We start from the raw sequence: 19,224 nt of genomic DNA, 5'->3' as shown, positions 1-19,224 counted from the left end.
GAGTGACCTTTGGAACCCTTCATGAACATTGGTCAAACATATTACAAGTGCATGCACAGACATCGACTGCTCCTGAGATAGCCACCTGCTGAATTCAGTTTAGAGGTCAGTAAATATTTGGTCAAATGTCCCTTACTATGTTAGTCTAAAAGCATCGACAAATGAGGAAGTTGCCTTTACCCTCAGACTTCCTTCGAGGGATGAACTGAGATTAAATATAAATATAGATTTTTCATAAACACAACAAATGTTCAAACCTGGTTTCCTAATCTGTGGTTAGGACTAATACTAAAAAGATCCTTTTATATTTAATATCACCCATAATACAAACCGTACTTATTTACATTTTATTAATTTACTCCTCCATTTACCAAATGTACATTTATTCCCAAAAAGCAAGCTACATGTCCTACAGTAAATGTTGTTGCCCTCATATGGCTTGGCTCCCAAATGTGTAAGGCGCCAGTGGCAAAATTATTCAAACCGTCTGAACTAATGTGAGCGTTACAACTTAGTACCTCAACAACAACAACAACAACAACAACAAAATAAATAAATCAGGAATTTTCCATTCAAACTTAACCTCCTCGCAAGTTTCCGCTGGTGTTAAAAGGGTTAATAGCCTCCCGACCTTTTCGGTAGTGACGTCAGTGCGGAATGACGCGTCCTCATCCTCGGATCCAGGACAGCAGGCGGACCCGGGCTAGGGAGGGGATGCTGGCTCCCAAATTTTCGCAGATTTAGTCTATTCAGCAAACACGAGACCAGTGAATACTCATGTGATACGTTAAGGTAGACAGAAAGGGTATTAATAGCATTCCGTTTCCAGCTGCTTCACTGACTACCTCCAGGAAATATGGAAATCTTTGGAAATGCACTGCTCTTAGAGGTTTTTCCACCTCAGGAAGTCGGAAGAGAAACTATAGCTCATCTACTTTAAATGGAGGAGCGACTTTAGGTTTCAGGTTACGATTGCCCGCTTTTGTCTAACACGGTCTCACGGATTCGCGTCTAATTTGAGATTTGTGTGTATACGTTGCGCAAAAAAGTCAATACATTAGAACTACCTCGCAGGTACTGGTCTAGTTGTTGAAACGGGTTTTATTATTTATATTTAATTCTACTCGTTTTAAGTTTACACACGTATTTTACTGTTTACGTTTTTTATCGAAAAAGTTAACTTGTACTTGTAATTAACATGTCGAGAAAGCACTAGATAAACGATTTTAAGAACTACAGACGGCCTACTTCTAAACATGAGATCGTCATTAGCCCCGGGCATCAAATTGGCTACCTCTTTCTCCAGAGACAGCTGGTGAGTGTCACTTTTTTTCGTGACCTAGGATACTAGGATCTAGGAGCCCACCTTAATTTAGTGTGATTATAGCATTGCATTTATCTATTAAGCAAGACATTTACTGTAGATTCTATGCTGCAAAAAAAAAAAACAAACCGTGGTGATTCATAACTCACAGCTGCTTGCACAACAAGATTGTCATCTATATTTGTAGTTGACATTTAATGGACGCACTAGCTAAGATACCTAGTTAGCTAGCCAGCTGCTCCGCAGTGACCATGGACACTGTGAAGTAGTGAGGCTCTGTTCTTTTAACTTTTAAAGTAGCCACTAATCGCTACAGTGCTAGGACTGTGTGAAGCGCCCGGGTCTTGTCCTCTAAGGAGACGTACACAGGTTAGTTGAGAGCATCCTGTGTTTGCTTGCGGTTAAGATGCCTTCCTGTAAATCACGTAATCTTGGGTAATTCTTCGCGCACGTCTGACTACAGTTTTTCGTGCTAGTCTGTTTACTTTCTGTTTAGACAACTGGCAAAGAACTGCTCATGTCCAACCTACCCTTGACCATATAGCACATAGTCGAAATCAAGCTTAGCTGGACTATCAGGGAAGATGATGCTGGCGAAAGTTTTTGTTTTTTTGTTGTTGTTTTTTTAAGATGTTTACAACTGAGAACACCTAAGTGTTTTTTGTTTGTTTGTTTTTTGTTTTGTTTTTTTTTCAGGTACAGAGGCTTCATTCTTGTTCTTACTTTCCTGTTCTACACAGCCTACCACCTCTCCCGCAAGCCTATCAGTATTGTCAAGGTAACCTAGATGGCCTGACCTGAAACAGTGGTGGTTCTCGGACGTTTGTTTAGAAAATTAGATTTTGTCATTTTGTATCTGTTTATAGGAATGTGTGTACTCTTGACCATTTTCTTGTTCTCCTTCTTTTTTGTGTGTTTGTGTGTTTGTTGCTCTTTTCAGAGTCAACTGCACCAAAATTGCTCGTTTGTAGTTAAACCAGCAGACCTCAATGTCACAGACAATGTCACCTGGTGCGACTGGGCTCCTTTCGGTGCGTTTATTATTAAAATGTTCATTGTTTTCACAGTGGTCTGTATCATGGTCTGTAGTCACCTTTCTGACCCTACATGCACATCCATACACACTCAGTCTCTCAAACAGCTTTTTGCAAATGTTGTAGATAAGAGTCTGGAGAGTGGAGAGCTTGTTTACATTCCTTGTTAAATTATGTTTTGAGTTCATGAACTTTTAACTGCGTATTCCCTTCTACTTAACCCCTTCCCCAGATCAAGACAATTACCAGAACTTGTTCGGAATCCTGGACAACTGCTTTCTCGTGGCCTATGCCATTGGCATGTTCTTCAGGTTAGAAGGTTGAGCTCATCCCACAGCGCCTGACCCATTGTTCCCTTAATCCAGCCTCTCGGAAAAGTAATATTTGGCTCACACGTGTTTGCCTCAACAGCGGAATGTTTGGCGAGCGGCTGCCCCTGCGTTACTATCTCACAGCCGGGATGCTCTCCAGTGGCCTGTTTACTGCCCTGTTCGGCCTGGGGTTCTACTGGAACATACACTCCTTGTGGTACTACTGTTTTATGCAGGTGAACGAACCCTGCCACCCCTCCCTTCCCTTGTCTGTAAGGAACCAAGCGCAAGGCAATCAGCGTGGCAAAGCTAACTTGGCATCCATTTTAGAGGCAGTTTCAGCATGTCGCTCAATGAGTCATCCTCTTGAGATTTTACTTGCTTCATAAGGGTTTAGAGTTGGGGAAGTGATGCTTGGTGTTTTTCAATATGCGTGCCGCATGACAGAAGTGCAGTCGGCAGCGAAAGCATGAGAAGCTTTCTTTCGTTTCGCTATCCTAAAACTGCTCTTGGCCATGCGTACAAGCAAGTGTATAGCCGTAGCTCAGTCAGCAGACCACAGCTGTTCACTTTATGGCCTACTGGTGTGACCTGTCACACGGCTCACGCATTACTTGGGTCGAGGAGACTGCGCAGCTTGTACTATCCTTAAAGTGTCCTCTGACAGCGTGCAGGCTTTCTGATACTAACAATCTCTTTCCCTCACCCTTCTCCTTTCCCCTCAGGCTATGAACGGCCTTGTGCAGACGACAGGCTGGCCGGCCGTGGTGGCCTGTGTTGGGAACTGGTTTGGAAAGGGGAAGTGAGTCATGTTCTCAGTCGTGCTGCTGACTGCTCATGACCGGCACCTGCACAGCTTCCATTAACACAGCACTTGGAAAAAAAAAAGTGGAAAATGTTGTGTTAAGACTAAAATCAAACTAGCCCTCCATGTTGAAAGCCTGAGACCATGACATGCAGGGACTGATTTTGCAAGCAGTTATAGCCTTTGTGTTTTAAAGGAGCTTCAGTAGATGTTTCATTGGTATTTAAGTGTTTGCTTGGTATTCTTTGTTCCCATGCCAATGCAGGCGAGGGTTCATCATGGGGGTGTGGAATTCGCACACCTCGGTCGGGAACATCTTGGGCTCTCTGATCGCTGGTGCCTTTGTCTCGTCCGCATGGGGCATGTCCTTCATCGTACCTGGCATTATCATCGGCACCACGGGGGTCATCTGCTTCTTCTTTCTCGTGGAGAGTAAGTTCAGTAGCTTCTGCTGAGAAACGGCATCGTCAGGGACCAACTTGCATTCAAGTCAGTTTCCTAGACGATTGAGGTTCTGTTTGAATGTGTGATTATTCTGTTAAAGCGCTGCCCTTGGGCCATGTGGGCAGGAATGGCTGCTGCTTTTGAGCTCATTGCTGGAGGAGCGTTTCCCTTGCTGTGCATTTCATGTCTCTTCATCACTTCTTGTGCAGGGCCGGAAGACGTGAACTGCAGCCTACCCCAACACCATGTAAGGCCAATAGCAGTGTGCTGTGGAATCTATAATGCATAGGCTTTGCATTCGCTGTTGTAGCAAGGGTGCCCGTCTTGTATGTGTGCTTGCATGCTTCGGCGTATGCATGCGTGTTTGTGTAGGAGAGCTCGGAGCGTGAGCCTCTGCTGGGGAACTCGCCAAGCAGCGAGGAGATCTTCAGTAACCACACCTCGGTGCAGGCTACAGAGGAGCACGCTGAGGCCATCAGCTTCTGGGGAGCTCTCCGCATACCGGTCAGTGAGCTCCCAGTTTACCAGCGCATGTGAAAGGCCAGAGAGCCACTAGCGTGCCCTGTGTTCACTGTTCACTGGCTGTGTGTAAAACCTAGAAGTACCATAGTTGTTGTTTAGTTCTGCTTTTTCTCATATTATAATATAATATACACACACACACTTATACTTACAGATGTAAAAATGTAAATTCTGCTTGTCACATGCTTTATCTCCACAATTGTATGTTTCTTACATTGCATTGCTGTGGTTGAGGCCCAGGCTCAATGTGGAATTTGTTTCCCTACATTTACCTACAGGGCGTGGTGGAGTTCTCTCTCTGTCTGCTCTTTGCTAAACTGGTTAGCTACACATTCCTCTACTGGTTACCGCTGTATATCGCTAATGTTGGTAAGACTCTCTTCCTTCGGAGCTGCTTTTTTTTTTTTCCTTCCCATGAGTCATTGTAACTGTCGCACACAAGGTGGCCATGTTTTTCAAAAATTGCCCCACTGTTTGACGTGTCTCTAAATTCTTCCTTTTCAGCCCATTTTGACCCCAAAGGAGCAGGAGACATGTCGACACTGTTTGACGTGGGAGGAATTGTAGGTAAGTGGGCTGCTTCTTCGTGTTCGCCCCACGGCTTTGGTGTGGGTGTGGTGATGCTTCTACTGCCCTCACAGGCATCTAATGTGTGTTTGTGTTGCCTGTTCCAGGCGGCATCGTTGCCGGGGTGATATCGGACTACAGCGGGGGTAGAGCTACCACCTGCTGTGTCATGCTCATTGTTGCTGCTCCCATGGTAAGCTTTGCATCTTCTGCACTGATAAATACCCATATTAGTTTCTGCAGCCTCTGGCTAGAAAAACACAAACATGCAGCATTGGTGTGGGTGGATGGATAGATGGCCTGGTTTCAGGGCAGAGATGTAATTTATCTCTGGCCATTTTAGCCTGGCCCAGCGCAACTTGAATATGCCACTTGTGGAGATGGTAGTCAATACCCCTGACTACTACAGTTGTTAGTTTAAATAACAGTGTGCCATAACACACTTTTTTTTTTCCCCCCCTACTTGGTGGAACAAATGGGAGGTCGTATCTGGCACGGATTGTCCTGTGGCTACATGTAAATGTGACTGTGTCCTTTTAACTCATTTTCCGTGCGTATTCTCATGCCCGTCCAGCTTAGCCTGTTAATAGCTATCCCACGCTGCCAGAAATTCCTGAGTTAAACTTGGGAAGGCTTTTTTTTTTCTTTTTTTTTTAATTCTGTAAATTTTAAATCGGTAGCTTGGTGTAATTCAGTCAGAAACCTTCACTAGGGAAACATACTGGGGACCAAGATAAAATGGTAGTCAAAGCTAAAGTTTTCCCAGTGGTGTGTTCAACACTTGGACCTATGGTACCGAATGTAAGTGCAGGAGTTCACCAACTTTCAGTAATGCCTTTGTAGAATTACTAAGCACAGTGTCCAGAATGCACTGTACTAGCCTGTTTAAATGACCCTGTCCCAAATGCACCTCTCTAGAGCCTCTTGATAAGGGGTGATGCCATAAACTTGTTTTAAGGACAAGGAGTTGGTAGAAACAGGTTGCAGTTATGTATAAGATGGGACAGTCATATGACAATGTTGGTCTCTTCCCACGCACGCACACACACACACACACACACATACGCACACACACACCCTACAGTTTGCTTACACATTTTCACACCTAGCCATGACCGCACTCCCACACCTCAGTGCAGTGTGTTTGAGTTTACCCGGCGAACTGCAGAAAGCAAACAAATGGTTTTCTCTTCGCTGCAGGGGCTGATTCTCACTCTCTCCCCCCCGCCCCCTTGTCTTTCTCAAGCTGTTCCTGTATAACCGCATTGGGCAGAACGGAGTGCCAACCACCATCGGTGAGTAGACTGCCCACCTCCATCACGCACTGCCCACAGGGCACCTTCTGAAAAATCAGCTGCTCCTGCAGACGCTCTTCAAAGGCAAATTATATAAAATGTATCCATAACTAGCCAAACATTAAATGCTGGAGAGGAGCTTATAAGGTGGAAAAAGGGAAGATGGCAAAAGCACTTTATCAAAGTACTTCATAAGTAGAACATCCAACAATATTCAATTCTCTCGTTCTTTCTTTCTTTTCCCTTCCTAGGTATGCTGCTGCTCTGTGGCGCTCTGGTGAACGGCCCTTACGCCCTCATCACCACAGCGGTGTCAGCTGACCTGGTACCATCCACCCCTCTCTGCCTCCGCACTCACTTCCTGTTTTTACACAGTGCCAAAAAAACCTTTAGCCCAACACAGAGGTCTCCTCCACCACCTCTTATCTACCAGCAGTTAGTGACCACAGAACCTCTGAACCTCTTAACCTTGGGTTTGTCCTTCTACGCAGGGAACCCACGAGTGTCTGAGAGGGAACTCCAGAGCACTGTCCACTGTGACGGCAATTATCGATGGAACTGGATCGATAGGTATGAAAGGCTCATGGCTCCTCAGAGGAGAGTTACCCTTTATGTGGAACACATGATCAAAGATGGTTGTTCTTCACAAGCATTTGGTCTCATTTCTATCATACATAGTTTTACTTTGCTACTGGGTTTGTCACATATGGCTTCTTTTTTGTCAGTGTTTGTATTGCTGATTGTTCCATTCTCTTAAACCCAGCAGAAAGTGTGATGTAACTGAAATACGTCCATGTACTTTTCCTAAGCTTACTGTAAACTGTGACTTGCTGTGTGGGTTTACTGAAATCTGTCACCAAGTTGCCCTTCTCCTGTTGTCCACTAGGTGCTGCTGTTGGGCCTCTCTTGGCTGGACTTATTTCTCCCACTGGTTGGAATAATGTCTTCTACATGCTCATTGTTGCTGATGTACTAGCCTGTCTGGTAAGCCACTTACAGAGTACATAAAAATGACTGACTGACGGTCAGTCATCACCTGCTTTCTTTCTGTGGTGGTGGTTCCAGTGAGTAACGTGTAATATGGAACAATGTAATGAGATATAAAGGTAGTTAGAATCGCAGTAATTCACAAGGTTTCCAGAAAAACGGGACGTTTGAGATATACATTATGTGGTCTTTTCTTCTGTACGTCTCATGTGAGCCTTTTCTTCTTTCCTGCTGGGTTCTCCAGCTGCTGTCCAGGCTGGTCTTTAAGGAGGTCCATAGATGGTGTGGTCACGCTGCAAGGCAGAGAGGGTGAGAATTTCAGCTACAGCTCTCTGTCCTTCATTGGGAGATGGGCTGTAAGCATTCACTGTTTTATTTACCGTTGTCATTGGCGATTGCACTGATCTGATGCATAGTGTTGTCGGGCCAGTACCAGCAGAAAAAGCTAGATCATGAATCATAAAGGTTAGTTATTTAAACAAATCTAGCCTGAAATGCCACAGTATTGGTTAGCTATGGGCTTATGCAAGTCATGTTGATTGTTGTAAAATGACCTTGGGATTGAAAAGGGTGCTAAATTTAACTTATTAGTAGTGAGGAAAATTATATATTATAATCGACTCAGTAATATCAGTTAGTAAACATCAACAAACCTTGTCTTGAAACTGTCTACTCCCCGCCATGACAATTGATGTTGTTTTTTTAAAAAAATCTGTTTTGGCAATGCTGATGACCCAAAACAGAGTCTGTTTCCAGAAAACAAGGGTTATAACTACTCTGTGATACAGCTGCTGCTTTTTTTTTTTAAACAAACCCAAACAGTTTTATGTTTTGGTTTTTTTTTCCTGGGGTGGGGATATACGAATCTTTCTGGTAAAAGTCTGATGAGGTCCAGGTTTTGGGACCCTTATTTTTAGATCTTTTTGCTCTTTAAAAAAAAAATTATTTTAGGTCTTTAGGGGTATTATTAGCCCAAATCTGTATAATACAGCTCCATGGTATTTTTAGAAATCCTCAAATTCAGCCAGTCCAATAATTGTTTCTCAGACTGGATCTTGTTGACACCACTTCACAGGGAAGTAGTTAATTGCAGCCGTGGGACAGCAGGGTTGTTTTGGGAGTTGTTAGTTGTGGCTGCTTTCCGTTAAGGGCAGGGAAATTGCATGTAAGCTTTCACTGTGTTGCATGTGCGATATCAATTTCACTGTGATGTCAATGTAATTATCAGCCTGATTCTTGCATTAGGCACACATAACTCCTAGAACACTTAGTGGAATCTTTTGAAGAGTGCTTGCTGCAATAAGGTTGTAAAATAAAAGCATTCACCTCATTTTGAGCACTTTTTACCCATGTAACGTAAATAATAAATGAGCCTCATGTGTTCTTGGCATTGAATGAGTTCTTCCTACTTTGTGGTTCCTATTGAATCAGAACCAAATCCGATGAATAATCTGGAAGCGTTTAGTTTTGTCTGCCGCCTGATGTGCCCTGGCTTGATCTTCCGTTTTATTTCAGGTTCAAAGAGATCTGAGGTGCTTGCCGCACAACTGAATATCACACCTGCAGCGAAGAATCAACCAACAGCCTCAAAACCCTGATAGAACAGGCACCATGGCCGGATCGTCGCACAAAGCTGCGTCTTATTATTTATTATTTTTAAATGCTATTTGGTTTGAATAGGGTAACGGGACACTTTCATCTCTTTACACACCAGCAATGACGACCAAAAACAATTGCGGCAATATGGTGGGATGAAATGGAGTGCTGAAGGAATGGGAGGGGCATGGTTGAGCCCCTGTCGGATGCAGAATGAGGGAGAGAGAATTTGGGTTCCCCTCTCAGCACTGGGGGGGGGGGGGGGGGTTGGCAACCACTACTACGTATTTTGTTATTTTTATTTTTTGTTTTAGTCATTTAAAATTATTCCAGTGGGGCATTCTTCCTTTTCTTACCCCTGTCTCTATTGTTACTTCAGACTTGAACCCAGACCCAGATGTCCACATATACAAACACATGCGCGCGCACACACAAACACACTGACATATTTTACTCTTATTATGTCAGAGGGGTTCTCTTAGCCGTGTGTGTGTGTGCGTGCATGCGTGCGTTCACAAGCATCACTAAGCATCACCCATATGTGAACTGTATGAATTTACCTTTACAGCTGTGCGGCTGTACACACACACGTTTACCGTCTCTCTTCCAGCCCTGCAGGCGTAGTTTCTAGACTGTCTCTAGGAGCACTCTTTCCGTGTGCGAGTTGTTTGGGCTCCAGGGTTTTGCGGGTGAAGAGCAAGGTCCAGAAGCCCATAGAGCACTGTGGCAGGCAGGTTCCAGATGAGCACCACAGCACTCATGCGCACCAGCTTAACAGAGAGACTTTAACCAGACGAATTTCCTTTGGAAACCACATATTCACAAGAAGCATACATCATTGTTGTTCATACAGCTATAAGCACTGTTAGACTTGTGAATGGAAGTTGTAAATCAACAGTTGTTCACTCTTAAAATGTAGACTAGGTGAAGTGACAGTGTTTTAGAATGCTGAAAAGATGTTCTTAATGATGAGTAATGACTGTATAAATAAATACTGTATCTCAGCAATTATCTAATCGGAAAGGAAAAGAGCTTTGAAAGCAATGAAAAAAAAAAAAACTTGTCCAATAAATGTAAGCTTGTGCTTTTCAATAAATTTGTGTTTCGACTGATTTGTTAACCCCCCTCCCCCCGGCCCAAGAAACAATAGCTTGAATAATGGCAGAGAATCTGACTGCTTCATTTATGAGCAACCTTAAGGATTTTGGACTTGACCATTTCCTTTTTTTTTTTTTTTTTTTTTTTTCTTCTCTTTTCCCCCCTTCCGGTGGTATGTAACGTGCTTAGCAAGACATGGGATCACAAAAATCTGTAATCATGAAAGCTTGCATGAAAATAAAGAAACAGCACATTAGGTATTAGCCAAGGTATTATTAAAAAGAGAGAACCTGTCTCGGTAAGGTAGCAGGTGTAAGGGAGCATCCTGTATCCCACCTCTCACCCTGTCCCTTGGCAACGTGTGTGATGGGGTGTGGGATATTTAAGCGGCAGTGACGCTCCTCCTGATCTCGTGCTCCCTGCATCCTGCTCTTCCCTCAGCATTCACTGAGCCTCTGCGAGTTTAAAGCCTGGAGAACGTGGATGGCACTTACACAGGTAGGTAACCTGGCACCACACGAGCTTCTCCTTGCACTGTAGTTTTTCCTGACGTTAGCAGAGCAAGAGTGTCTGTTGTTTTGTGGGGGGTTTTATGTTTCTTTGCTGTTACGTTATTTGCTTCTTGATGGGCAGCATTTTAAAGCCACATGGCAAAATGCAGTTCTCTTCTAGGACTTTGTCAAATTTATGTCCTTTATTTTCTTATCAAATATGAAAGGTAGCAATATCTGGAGCTGTACCCCCTACAATTTCAACCAAAGAACATAATGGGCTCGAGTTCCTCATCGTATGCGCCTAAAACAGTCTACCTGGACGTAGATGGGAAAGTTCAGAGGGTGGGTGTTTTTAAAGAACTACAGCACACACCTTATAACTACGATGCTGCTACTATCTTACATCACTGATATATTCCTGCAGAAGATAGAGAACGGTTCTTAGCAGTCTATAATATAATTCAAATATTCAAATGTTTTGTTTATAATGAAATGTCTCACTTTAGTACTCAGCAAACTGTGAGATGTGGTGTCATTGGGGAAATATTTGATTGTGCGATGTATGTATTACTGAGCATTTTTCCTCAATGCTCTGCTTATGTGGTCTGGTAATTGTTCTGGGGTCACAGGTTTCCTTGGCATCAGCGAGCAGCTTGATGACATAGTAGTGCATAGTCACTAAATCATGCAGGCTTAGTTAGAATCCATCATAATATACAAAAATTGATTTGTAATATCCCTTCAGTGGGCATGTTGAATATTTTTGCATGTTGTGTAGTCAAAAGCAGTCTTTAAAAAGGACCTACCGGGTTAAAATGAATTTTACTTTCCTTTAAAAGAAGTGGGTGCAGTAACACACAAATATGTAGTATGTAAAATTAAAGCATCACATAAAGCATCACAGTGGTTGTGAAGCTGAACGCTTGCTTCTCTGTTGCCTGCAGGTGATTTTCAGTCGTCACTGCAGTCCGTGTGACATCAGAGAGCTTCTCTGTACCTCCTCCAACATTTCTAGGTCAATAATATTTATCCATCAGCCCTTACATAATAAACTCATCTGGCATTTACACTTAAACACTTCAATTTGCTGCTTTTTTTGGCCTGTGCAGAAACACAGCTATACTTCTGGTGGACACAGAAGGAGCTCTGATATCCATTGACCCCACAATGCCTACAAACTCGCCGGGGTTAGCCATTCTTAGCTGCTGCACAAAAGATTATGATGATGACGACGTGCCTGAAATAAACCTAATATGAATTTCTTTTTTGTCAACAGCAACTTATATAAGGTTGTTCCCCATACAGGTCAAGGAGAAGGTAAAAAAAAAAAACAAAAAAAAAACTCTTCATTGTACTATGGCTTATGCTATACGTCATTACTCACTACGCTATAACTTGTCATTTGTGTGCTAACAATGTATCATACAAAATTATATTATGTAAAGATATCATGTATTGTGTGAGATAAATGACATTCTGAACACGATGTGAAAAATCAAATTCTGCATTAAACTAGTCATTAGTCCTAGAGCCCTTTAAAAGCTGTAATTGTTTTACAGAAGTACCTCTGGTGTCAGATGCAGGCACTGGTTTTCTGAACTAATTAAGAATTTGATGTTAAAAGGATATATGGGCAGAATAGGCAGAACCAACTTACCACCTTTTCAAATTATCAAAGCAACATAATTGTTCAAAATCTTGTACAGTATATGTTTAGTCAAAAAGAATAGTATCACAACGAACAAGCACATGTCTGATTTACGGCTGAAAGAATCATTAACCATCTCTGTTCTGAAGAGAAAGAAGATGTGCTCCAGAACGTTCTCTCCCAAGTGGCAGAGCAGTTCAGCAGGTAACACATACTGGTGTGAGCTGCACAGAGACCTGTAAGCTCTCCTCTGCATTTCCCACTAGTTGTGACAGGCTTATTTGCAGTGAGTATTCCCCCCAAGCTACTATAATGTTTGTACTTCTTAATTTGACAGCATCGCTTTTGTGATGTGGGGATCTCTACATTTCAGGGCGTTCAGGATAAATGAGTTAAAGACGGAGGTGACCAACAGACTGGCCATGCTAGAAAAGAGAGTCGAACGTGAGCCTATACCCTGCGTTTTTTCCATCAAAGGAATGAGTCAAAAAGCTTTTGGAGATGATCCTGTGAGTCTCTGCATAAATGAAGTCAAGTCCTTGTCTCGGTTTTGCAGTGGAAGGGCTGAAAGTAGTGGAGATTGAGAAGTGCAAAAATGATCTGAAGAAACTGAGGAATGAGGTGACCTCAAGAAGCGGAACTAGGTAGCAGCAGTCCTTGATGAAATCCTGCTTAAGAACGTTTGAAAAACTTATGACACAAACATATCACACACAAAAATCCTATATAGACATTTATAGGATGAATTACCCATGTCAACCACCACAGTGTAACATCTACTTGCGTAAGAATTAATAGAAGTCCTTGTTATGTATATGTTATGTATGTGTGCACAATGCACGTGTAAATGAAATTTGGATGATACAACTAAAAAGGAGAGGAGGGGAGATTCGTTTTCTCATTACAGCTCCTATACATTTCTGAACAACTTAAATTTTACCTCATGTTCTCCACAGAGTGAACTGCAACTGCAAATACAACTTCTCTGATGATGGAAAGAAGCTCTCCCCCCGACGCGACGTCCCGAGCTATCCAAAAGTAATACACCAAAGAGGTGTCCTTCAAGCCAAGCCTTTCACTCACCGTGAAACAGACACAGGGTTCACAGGACGTAACTGTTATTGATCTTCTCCTTCATCTATGCAGTACACGCTTTCCCAAGAGACTATAGAGGCCCTGAAAAAGCCCACCTTTGATGTCTGGCACTGGGAACACAATGAGGTTTGCACACTACAAGTGGACTGATGGTTATTTGTTACACAGAGAACATTGCTTAGGTTTTTGATAAAATATTGCTGGCTGCAGTCAGAGTTACATGTTGAAACCAAGCCAGTGGGCAAAGACCATACCACAGAATAATTCTTATAGATAGTACATACCATCAGTCTGGAAATGGGAAAACATTGTATTTAAGTGTGTATTGGTATACTCAATCATGGTCGGTTGCAGATGCTAAGCTGTTTGGAGTACATGTACCACGATCTTGGCCTGGTGAAGGAGTTTAACATGAATCCCATCACAGTGAAAAGATGGCTGGTAAGGCTCCAAGCAGTTCTTGTTCATTCTGAGCCTTCTAGCTGTTAATGGGAAGTGAGGAATGCTGTAATGCTGATTCCTTGCAGCTGGCAATCCAGGAAAACTACCGCGACAACCCATTCCACAACTTCCGGCATTGCTTCTGTGTGAGCCAGATGATGTATGGAATGATACATTTATGCAACCTCCAGGTGGGTGTGTGTATGGGTGGATGTGGGTGTGGGTATAGGTGGATGTGTGTGTGTGTGTGAGGGTAGATGTGTGGGAGTCTGTTTGGGTGTGTGGGTGGGTGTGGGTGATAGGTGGCAATTGGTGGGTGGGTGGGTGGGTAACTGGGTATGAGTTGGTGTGGGTGTGGATGGGTGTCTATATCCTTGAGGCTTGTAGTGTTTAAAATCTACCCCGCTTGTTCATCTGAAGATTCATAGATATTAGATTCGTTGAAACTGTGCATTCGTGTCTGTGCTCCTTCTGTTCATGTGTACCAAGTTTAAGCATGTGCCAGGCATTCTCATTTCCCTCAGGACAAGCTCAGCAGGACAGACATGTGCATTCTGATGACAGCAGCAGTGTGCCACGATCTGGACCATCCAGGATACAACAACACGTGTGTCTCCATCTGCCTGCCTCACAGACATTCTAAAAGCAACACTCCTCTCACACATATCTAACAATGATGGCGTTCACCAAAGTTTTCCCTTCTAGCCTAGAGCTTTAACCTACACTAACTGTTCAAATGGCTAAGGCCTGTTTAGAAGACACAAACGACTCACATCAGTCCACAGTGGTTCTATTCCTCCTTTCTGTTTTGTTTCTATCTAGTGCAGTTTTCTTATGAACACTGTTGCCTCATGCCAGGTATCAGATAAACGCTCGGACGGAGTTGGCGGTGCGCTACAATGACATCTCACCACTGGAGAACCACCACTCTGCTGTGGCCTTCCAGATCCTCTCCATGCCCGAGTGCAACATTTTCGCCAACATCGAACCCGAATCATTCAAACAGATCCGCCAGGTGCTTGCAGCCCCTCTGCCGTCCCTAAGAGTCTCTCACTGCCTCTTTAATAGGATGAGCAGACTTGCACAGACATTTTTTGACAAAGTCGCTGCGTTTGACGGAGTTCTAACTGGCGAGCGGCACGCTGTGGTTGTATCTGTCACAGGCGATCATCACTCTCATCCTGGCCACCGACATGGCCAAACATGGAGAGATACTAGACTCCTTCAGACAAACAGTGGACAACTTCGACTTTACCAAAGAGGAGCATGTCAAATGTGTATGTACTCTCTCATCTGATGATTTTCACTTTAGCCCTAAAATTACCTTTGGAACCAAGCATCATGAATTTTTAATGTGATATAATTTGAATAACATTGAATATTAAAAGAATATATTTTTTAAAAAGCCCTAATTTATCTAGTTATGGATGACGATTAGTAGCCACCTGTTAGCATGATTTGCATAGGCCTGGTGCAGTTTGCATAGTGCTTTTGTTCTTTTGTTGCTGCTAGCGCCTTTGGTTAAACCGTATCTCTGATGTCTTGTGTTTGGAATGTGTGGTGCACAGCTGAAGATGGTCTTGATCAAGTGCTGCGACATCTCCAACGAGGTGAGGCCCACGGAGGTGGCGGAGCCGTGGGTGGACTGCCTGCTGGAGGAGTACTTCATGCAGGTAACGCGGCCCAACATTTTAGCCAAGACACAAATGAGGCAGAAGACGCCAGTTTGCATTTTTTGTGTAAATAAGCTCATCAACCATCCATTGTTTATAAAAGCATTTGTTTTGGGTGGTGCATTTTTCTTATAAAAGCAGCAAGTTATTTGTAGTTTTGTGTGGCCACATTTCATTGACATAGAGTGATAGAGAGAAGTCAGAAGGTCTTCCTGTCGCTCCGTTCATGGACCGGGACAAAGTGACCAAGCCAACGGCACAAATCGGCTTCATCAAGTTCGTTCTCATCCCCATGTTTGAGACAGTTATGAAGGTATCCATGTTTTGGCAGAATGTTTGCAAACACATTTCACAATGAAGGTTTTAACATTATAATGCAATCTACTCATGTCTGTTGTTGGATGTTCTGTTGTTGGATGGGTTTTAAAACACAATTAAAGTCTTGGGGCCCTTGAGTGGGGCAACAGAAAGGTATTTGCCTAATCATGGGGAGTTCGCTGGTTCGAACCTCAGAGATGCCACATCCATAAGCTGTCATTCACTGTAACACAGCCAATCATTGATATGTGTGTGTTCATGCTTGCTAATGAGAGAAGTTAGCACTATCCTCTCAGTGCAGTGGGCTGTCCTCTGTTGCAGCATGTACAGAAGCTTGAAAAGACATGGTGCTTGATGTCACGTCTCTTGAAAGCAAGCAAGCTACACAATCCGGAGTTGGTGGTTTTCATATAACAGGGGAGGTTAACTAGTTGATAATTAGGGAATAGCGAATTGGCGTAACAACTAAATTGGAAGAATAATTGGGTATAATTGAAGGGAAAAAAGATCTGTGTTTGTAGCTCTTCCCTCAGATTGAAGAGATCATGGTGCAGCCATTACGAGACTCTCGTGACCACTACGAAGAACTGAAACACATCGACGATGCCATGTCAGAGGTGTCATACCCTTCAATAGTCAAATACCAGCTCATTCCACAAATACTAACACAAAACATAGTAGACTGCATAATACATTGATATTAAAGGTGGTAAATGATGACCAGAGGTGATTTAACACTGATTTAGCAACACTGGCTAACTTTATGCTTTGTCCACAGGCCCAGAAGAAGAAAATGGAGAGCATGTCTTTAGGAGGAAATAAAAAATAGACCTTCTTCTTTCATGACACCAAAAAAAGTGCTGGTACCAAAGGTGGTCACTCATTGTGCTCCTGGTTAAACTCGAGCATTGCATAGTCTAACTAATATATTAACCCTTTGGTTACTAAAAACTGTACAGTTGAAGGTGATATGGTTGTGTGTATGTGCGCGTATGTGCGTGCCTCTGTGCATGTGGATCTTTCAGTTAACTTTCAGTAGGCCTTTTCTTGTAACCTATTTCTGACAGACTATCTCCTGACCTTTGCACATAGCTATTGAACAGTCCACATTCTGTTACCAAACATGTTCAGGGCACACACTAACAAAAGCTATATATAACACTGTTGAGAAAGATATTTTTAATGGCTTTAAAAGACAGCCTTGAATTACTCGTGTGGAATAGCAGTTGGTATCAGCTGCTGACTGTTAGGACTCTCCAGTTCTGAGCTGGTAGAAGTCCTATTTAGTTGAACCCTGGAAGTTGTGGTTAGTGTGTCAAATGCAATCTGGGATGACAGATTCATTCTGCTTTCATTCCTAATGAGAATCTGCCCTCATTTCCAGGCAAGCGTGTACATCAGTCAGGCTCCTCATGAAGGGCCGAGTTACGCAGCATTTCACCTTTGCCACTCTCAGTCCGTGACTTCTTAACCTTTGGCCCCATCCTCATGCCAGATTAACCCTTCTCTCTCCTCTGGAGGGGGCAGGGGCAAGATCAGCTCCAGTGATCTGAGCTGGAAGCCAAATATACTGAAGTCATTGTAGTATGTAAGTGCTATTTCACTGACATCTGACTAGTCAGGTAAATATATGATAACCGATGACTAAAAAGAACGCTTGGGGGGGGGGGGGGGGGGGAACTGAATAAAAAACTACTTTGACTGTAAATGTTCATGAATCTTCACTAACATTTAGTACAAAGTATTGTTTTATAAATTTAGAGCATATTAAAGGGACACAACCAAAAACAAACAATATATATGTTATTTGATTTTATGGCATTGCAACTGTAGTCATAAGCATCCATAATATTTGTCACTGTATTTACATCTTATAATGTTCTTCCCAGTTTAGTTTAGGGTTTGACATGTGTTGTTTTATAGCCTGTAAGTTTGTGCCAGTGTTGTTTTCAATAATATGCTTATAAAAAATACGTTTCAATATTTCTTACTTTCTGGAATGTATTGAAAACATGGCAAGATTTTCCCTTTTGCTCTGGATAATTTACATAGCATTGTAAATGGAAGTTACCAAAACCATCAAATAAAAGATTCCAAGGAAATAAAAATGGGTAGATTGATAGATTTAGTTATTAAATAGATCTAGCACAGGGGACATTCTAGACATTCTTAAGTGCATTACAATATAGTGTAAAACCACTGGCCACAGTAACAAGTGTAGTGAAAACCAACAACTTTTGGAGATGAAAGCTCTCTTTTGGAACTGGTTATTAAACATGTGGAATTATGTCATAATACAAAGTTTGATGTTGAAATCCTTAATGCGTAAGTGGCATTTTAGTTACCAAAGTCTTGATAGGAATTGTTTTTATGTATCATTTCACAGAAACACAGTTTGGAGAGTCAGAAAATAATGTCTTAGTGTAAAATAGTGTGCTAGCTGTAAAATATTACAGCATGGAGTCCAGAATAACTTATTTGATGTTTTTAACCCGCCTTTTCATTGTGATTGCTAAAGTTTAATCATAAGAACATAATAAACTCTAGAAATTCCATTTGTGTTTTTACTGTGTAACAATTCAGAATGGTGCCATTGTATTGCATAGCATATAAAGAAGACTACGGTTAAACGAATAACACAAAAATCTGTGGAAACTGTCAAATGAACTCATTTGCAAAACGTCAGAAACTTATGCCTGCAGTTGTTTATAGGTACTTTCCTTCTGCTTCAGGTGTTTGACTCTACTGCTGTACCACTTCTCGCCGTGAACCTGTTTCTGAGTGACTGTTGCCATATTCCCGTGTACAGGTGATCATTGTGTAGGCAACATATTATTATTATTATTATTATTATTATTATTTTAGATTTTTTTTTAAATTATTATTATTAATATCGTTTTGTTGTTGTTGTTGTTGTTATTTACACACTCACACCCCCGATGATCGGTAATGACCAGCAGAGGGATCCACTTTACACAGTTAATGTTGACTCCCTACATTATTTTCACTGGTGTAAAACAAACTAGATTTAGAGTCCGGAACATAAGCGATTCCCTGTCTGTCCTCCTGTCCTCTGTCAGTATTTCACTGAGTTATCAATAAATTCTCCAAAGTTAAAGTAGGTCTATGACTACATCAGACGCAGTGTGACAAGACCGCCTATGAGAACAGACCTTCATCCAAAAATTTCAATACCAGTTTTCTTTAATAATACATTTGTAAAGGTGTTTTTTTTGTCTTACAGCTTATTCGAAACGCTACAGAATAGTTTAGGTTTTTAATGAAGTCATGGTTGGTTGCATAAGCACACTGAGATATTGTCACTAAAATAATACACAAGCTTTGTGCAATTTCTGTTTCACTTTTGCTCTATTTCAGTTGTTTAATTTGAGCTCAGCTATTGCCTCCAGCTAGAACGTTCTCTAAAATCACAGAATCACCAAGGGGATAAGAGCATTCCGGTGTCAGATCCGGGACATTTGCTCAGAGTCAAGTAAAAATCAATAAAAAGTAAATGACTCCTCCACACCCCATCAAAGCCCTCCTCAGACCATCCTCCTCGTGTTACAGAA

The 19,224-nt window shown here is 42.3% G+C and overlaps 2 protein-coding genes across 4 annotated transcripts; both read left to right on the top strand.

Moving 5' to 3' along the window:
• Positions 1-669: 669 nt before the first annotated feature.
• Positions 670-9,981, top strand: slc37a2 (solute carrier family 37 member 2). 3 transcript variants are annotated; one of them, XM_027015897.3, is made up of 19 exons: positions 671-1,074; positions 1,211-1,315; positions 2,021-2,102; positions 2,265-2,355; positions 2,591-2,669; positions 2,770-2,905; positions 3,395-3,471; positions 3,740-3,906; positions 4,128-4,165; positions 4,291-4,422; positions 4,719-4,809; positions 4,945-5,007; positions 5,115-5,200; positions 6,254-6,302; positions 6,554-6,627; positions 6,794-6,872; positions 7,189-7,286; positions 7,534-7,598; positions 8,805-9,981. In XM_027015897.3, the coding sequence occupies exons 2-19, from the start codon at positions 1,257-1,259 to the stop codon at positions 8,818-8,820; spliced, it is 1,482 nt and encodes a 493-aa protein (XP_026871698.2). In that variant the 5' UTR covers positions 671-1,074; positions 1,211-1,256; the 3' UTR covers positions 8,821-9,981. The 3 variants fall into 3 exon arrangements, with proteins under 3 accessions (XP_026871699.2, XP_026871698.2, XP_026871696.2); XM_027015898.3 differs by having other exon boundaries at positions 670-1,315; positions 7,534-7,645; XM_027015895.3 differs by having other exon boundaries at positions 671-1,315.
• Positions 9,982-10,392: 411 nt separating this feature from the next.
• Positions 10,393-17,275, top strand: pde9ab (phosphodiesterase 9ab). Its single transcript, XM_081719931.1, has 19 exons — positions 10,393-10,485; positions 10,706-10,819; positions 11,422-11,492; positions 11,587-11,664; positions 11,754-11,794; positions 12,275-12,329; positions 12,499-12,569; positions 12,682-12,769; positions 13,082-13,163; positions 13,272-13,346; positions 13,575-13,661; positions 13,748-13,852; positions 14,186-14,268; positions 14,520-14,676; positions 14,825-14,938; positions 15,230-15,334; positions 15,519-15,647; positions 16,174-16,269; positions 16,431-17,275. Exons 2-19 carry the CDS (start codon positions 10,751-10,753, stop codon positions 16,479-16,481), a joined length of 1,557 nt encoding a protein of 518 aa, XP_081576057.1. The 5' UTR covers positions 10,393-10,485; positions 10,706-10,750; the 3' UTR covers positions 16,482-17,275.
• Positions 17,276-19,224: the final 1,949 nt, after the last annotated feature.

Source organism: Electrophorus electricus, chromosome 8 (assembly GCF_041902795.1).
Source record: "Electrophorus electricus isolate QZ-2024a chromosome 8, ASM4190279v1, whole genome shotgun sequence".
Lineage (NCBI taxonomy): Eukaryota > Metazoa > Chordata > Actinopteri > Gymnotiformes > Gymnotidae > Electrophorus > Electrophorus electricus.
The sequence above is the reverse complement of the archived record's forward strand: the minus strand, read 5'-3'. Positions and strand labels throughout refer to the sequence as shown.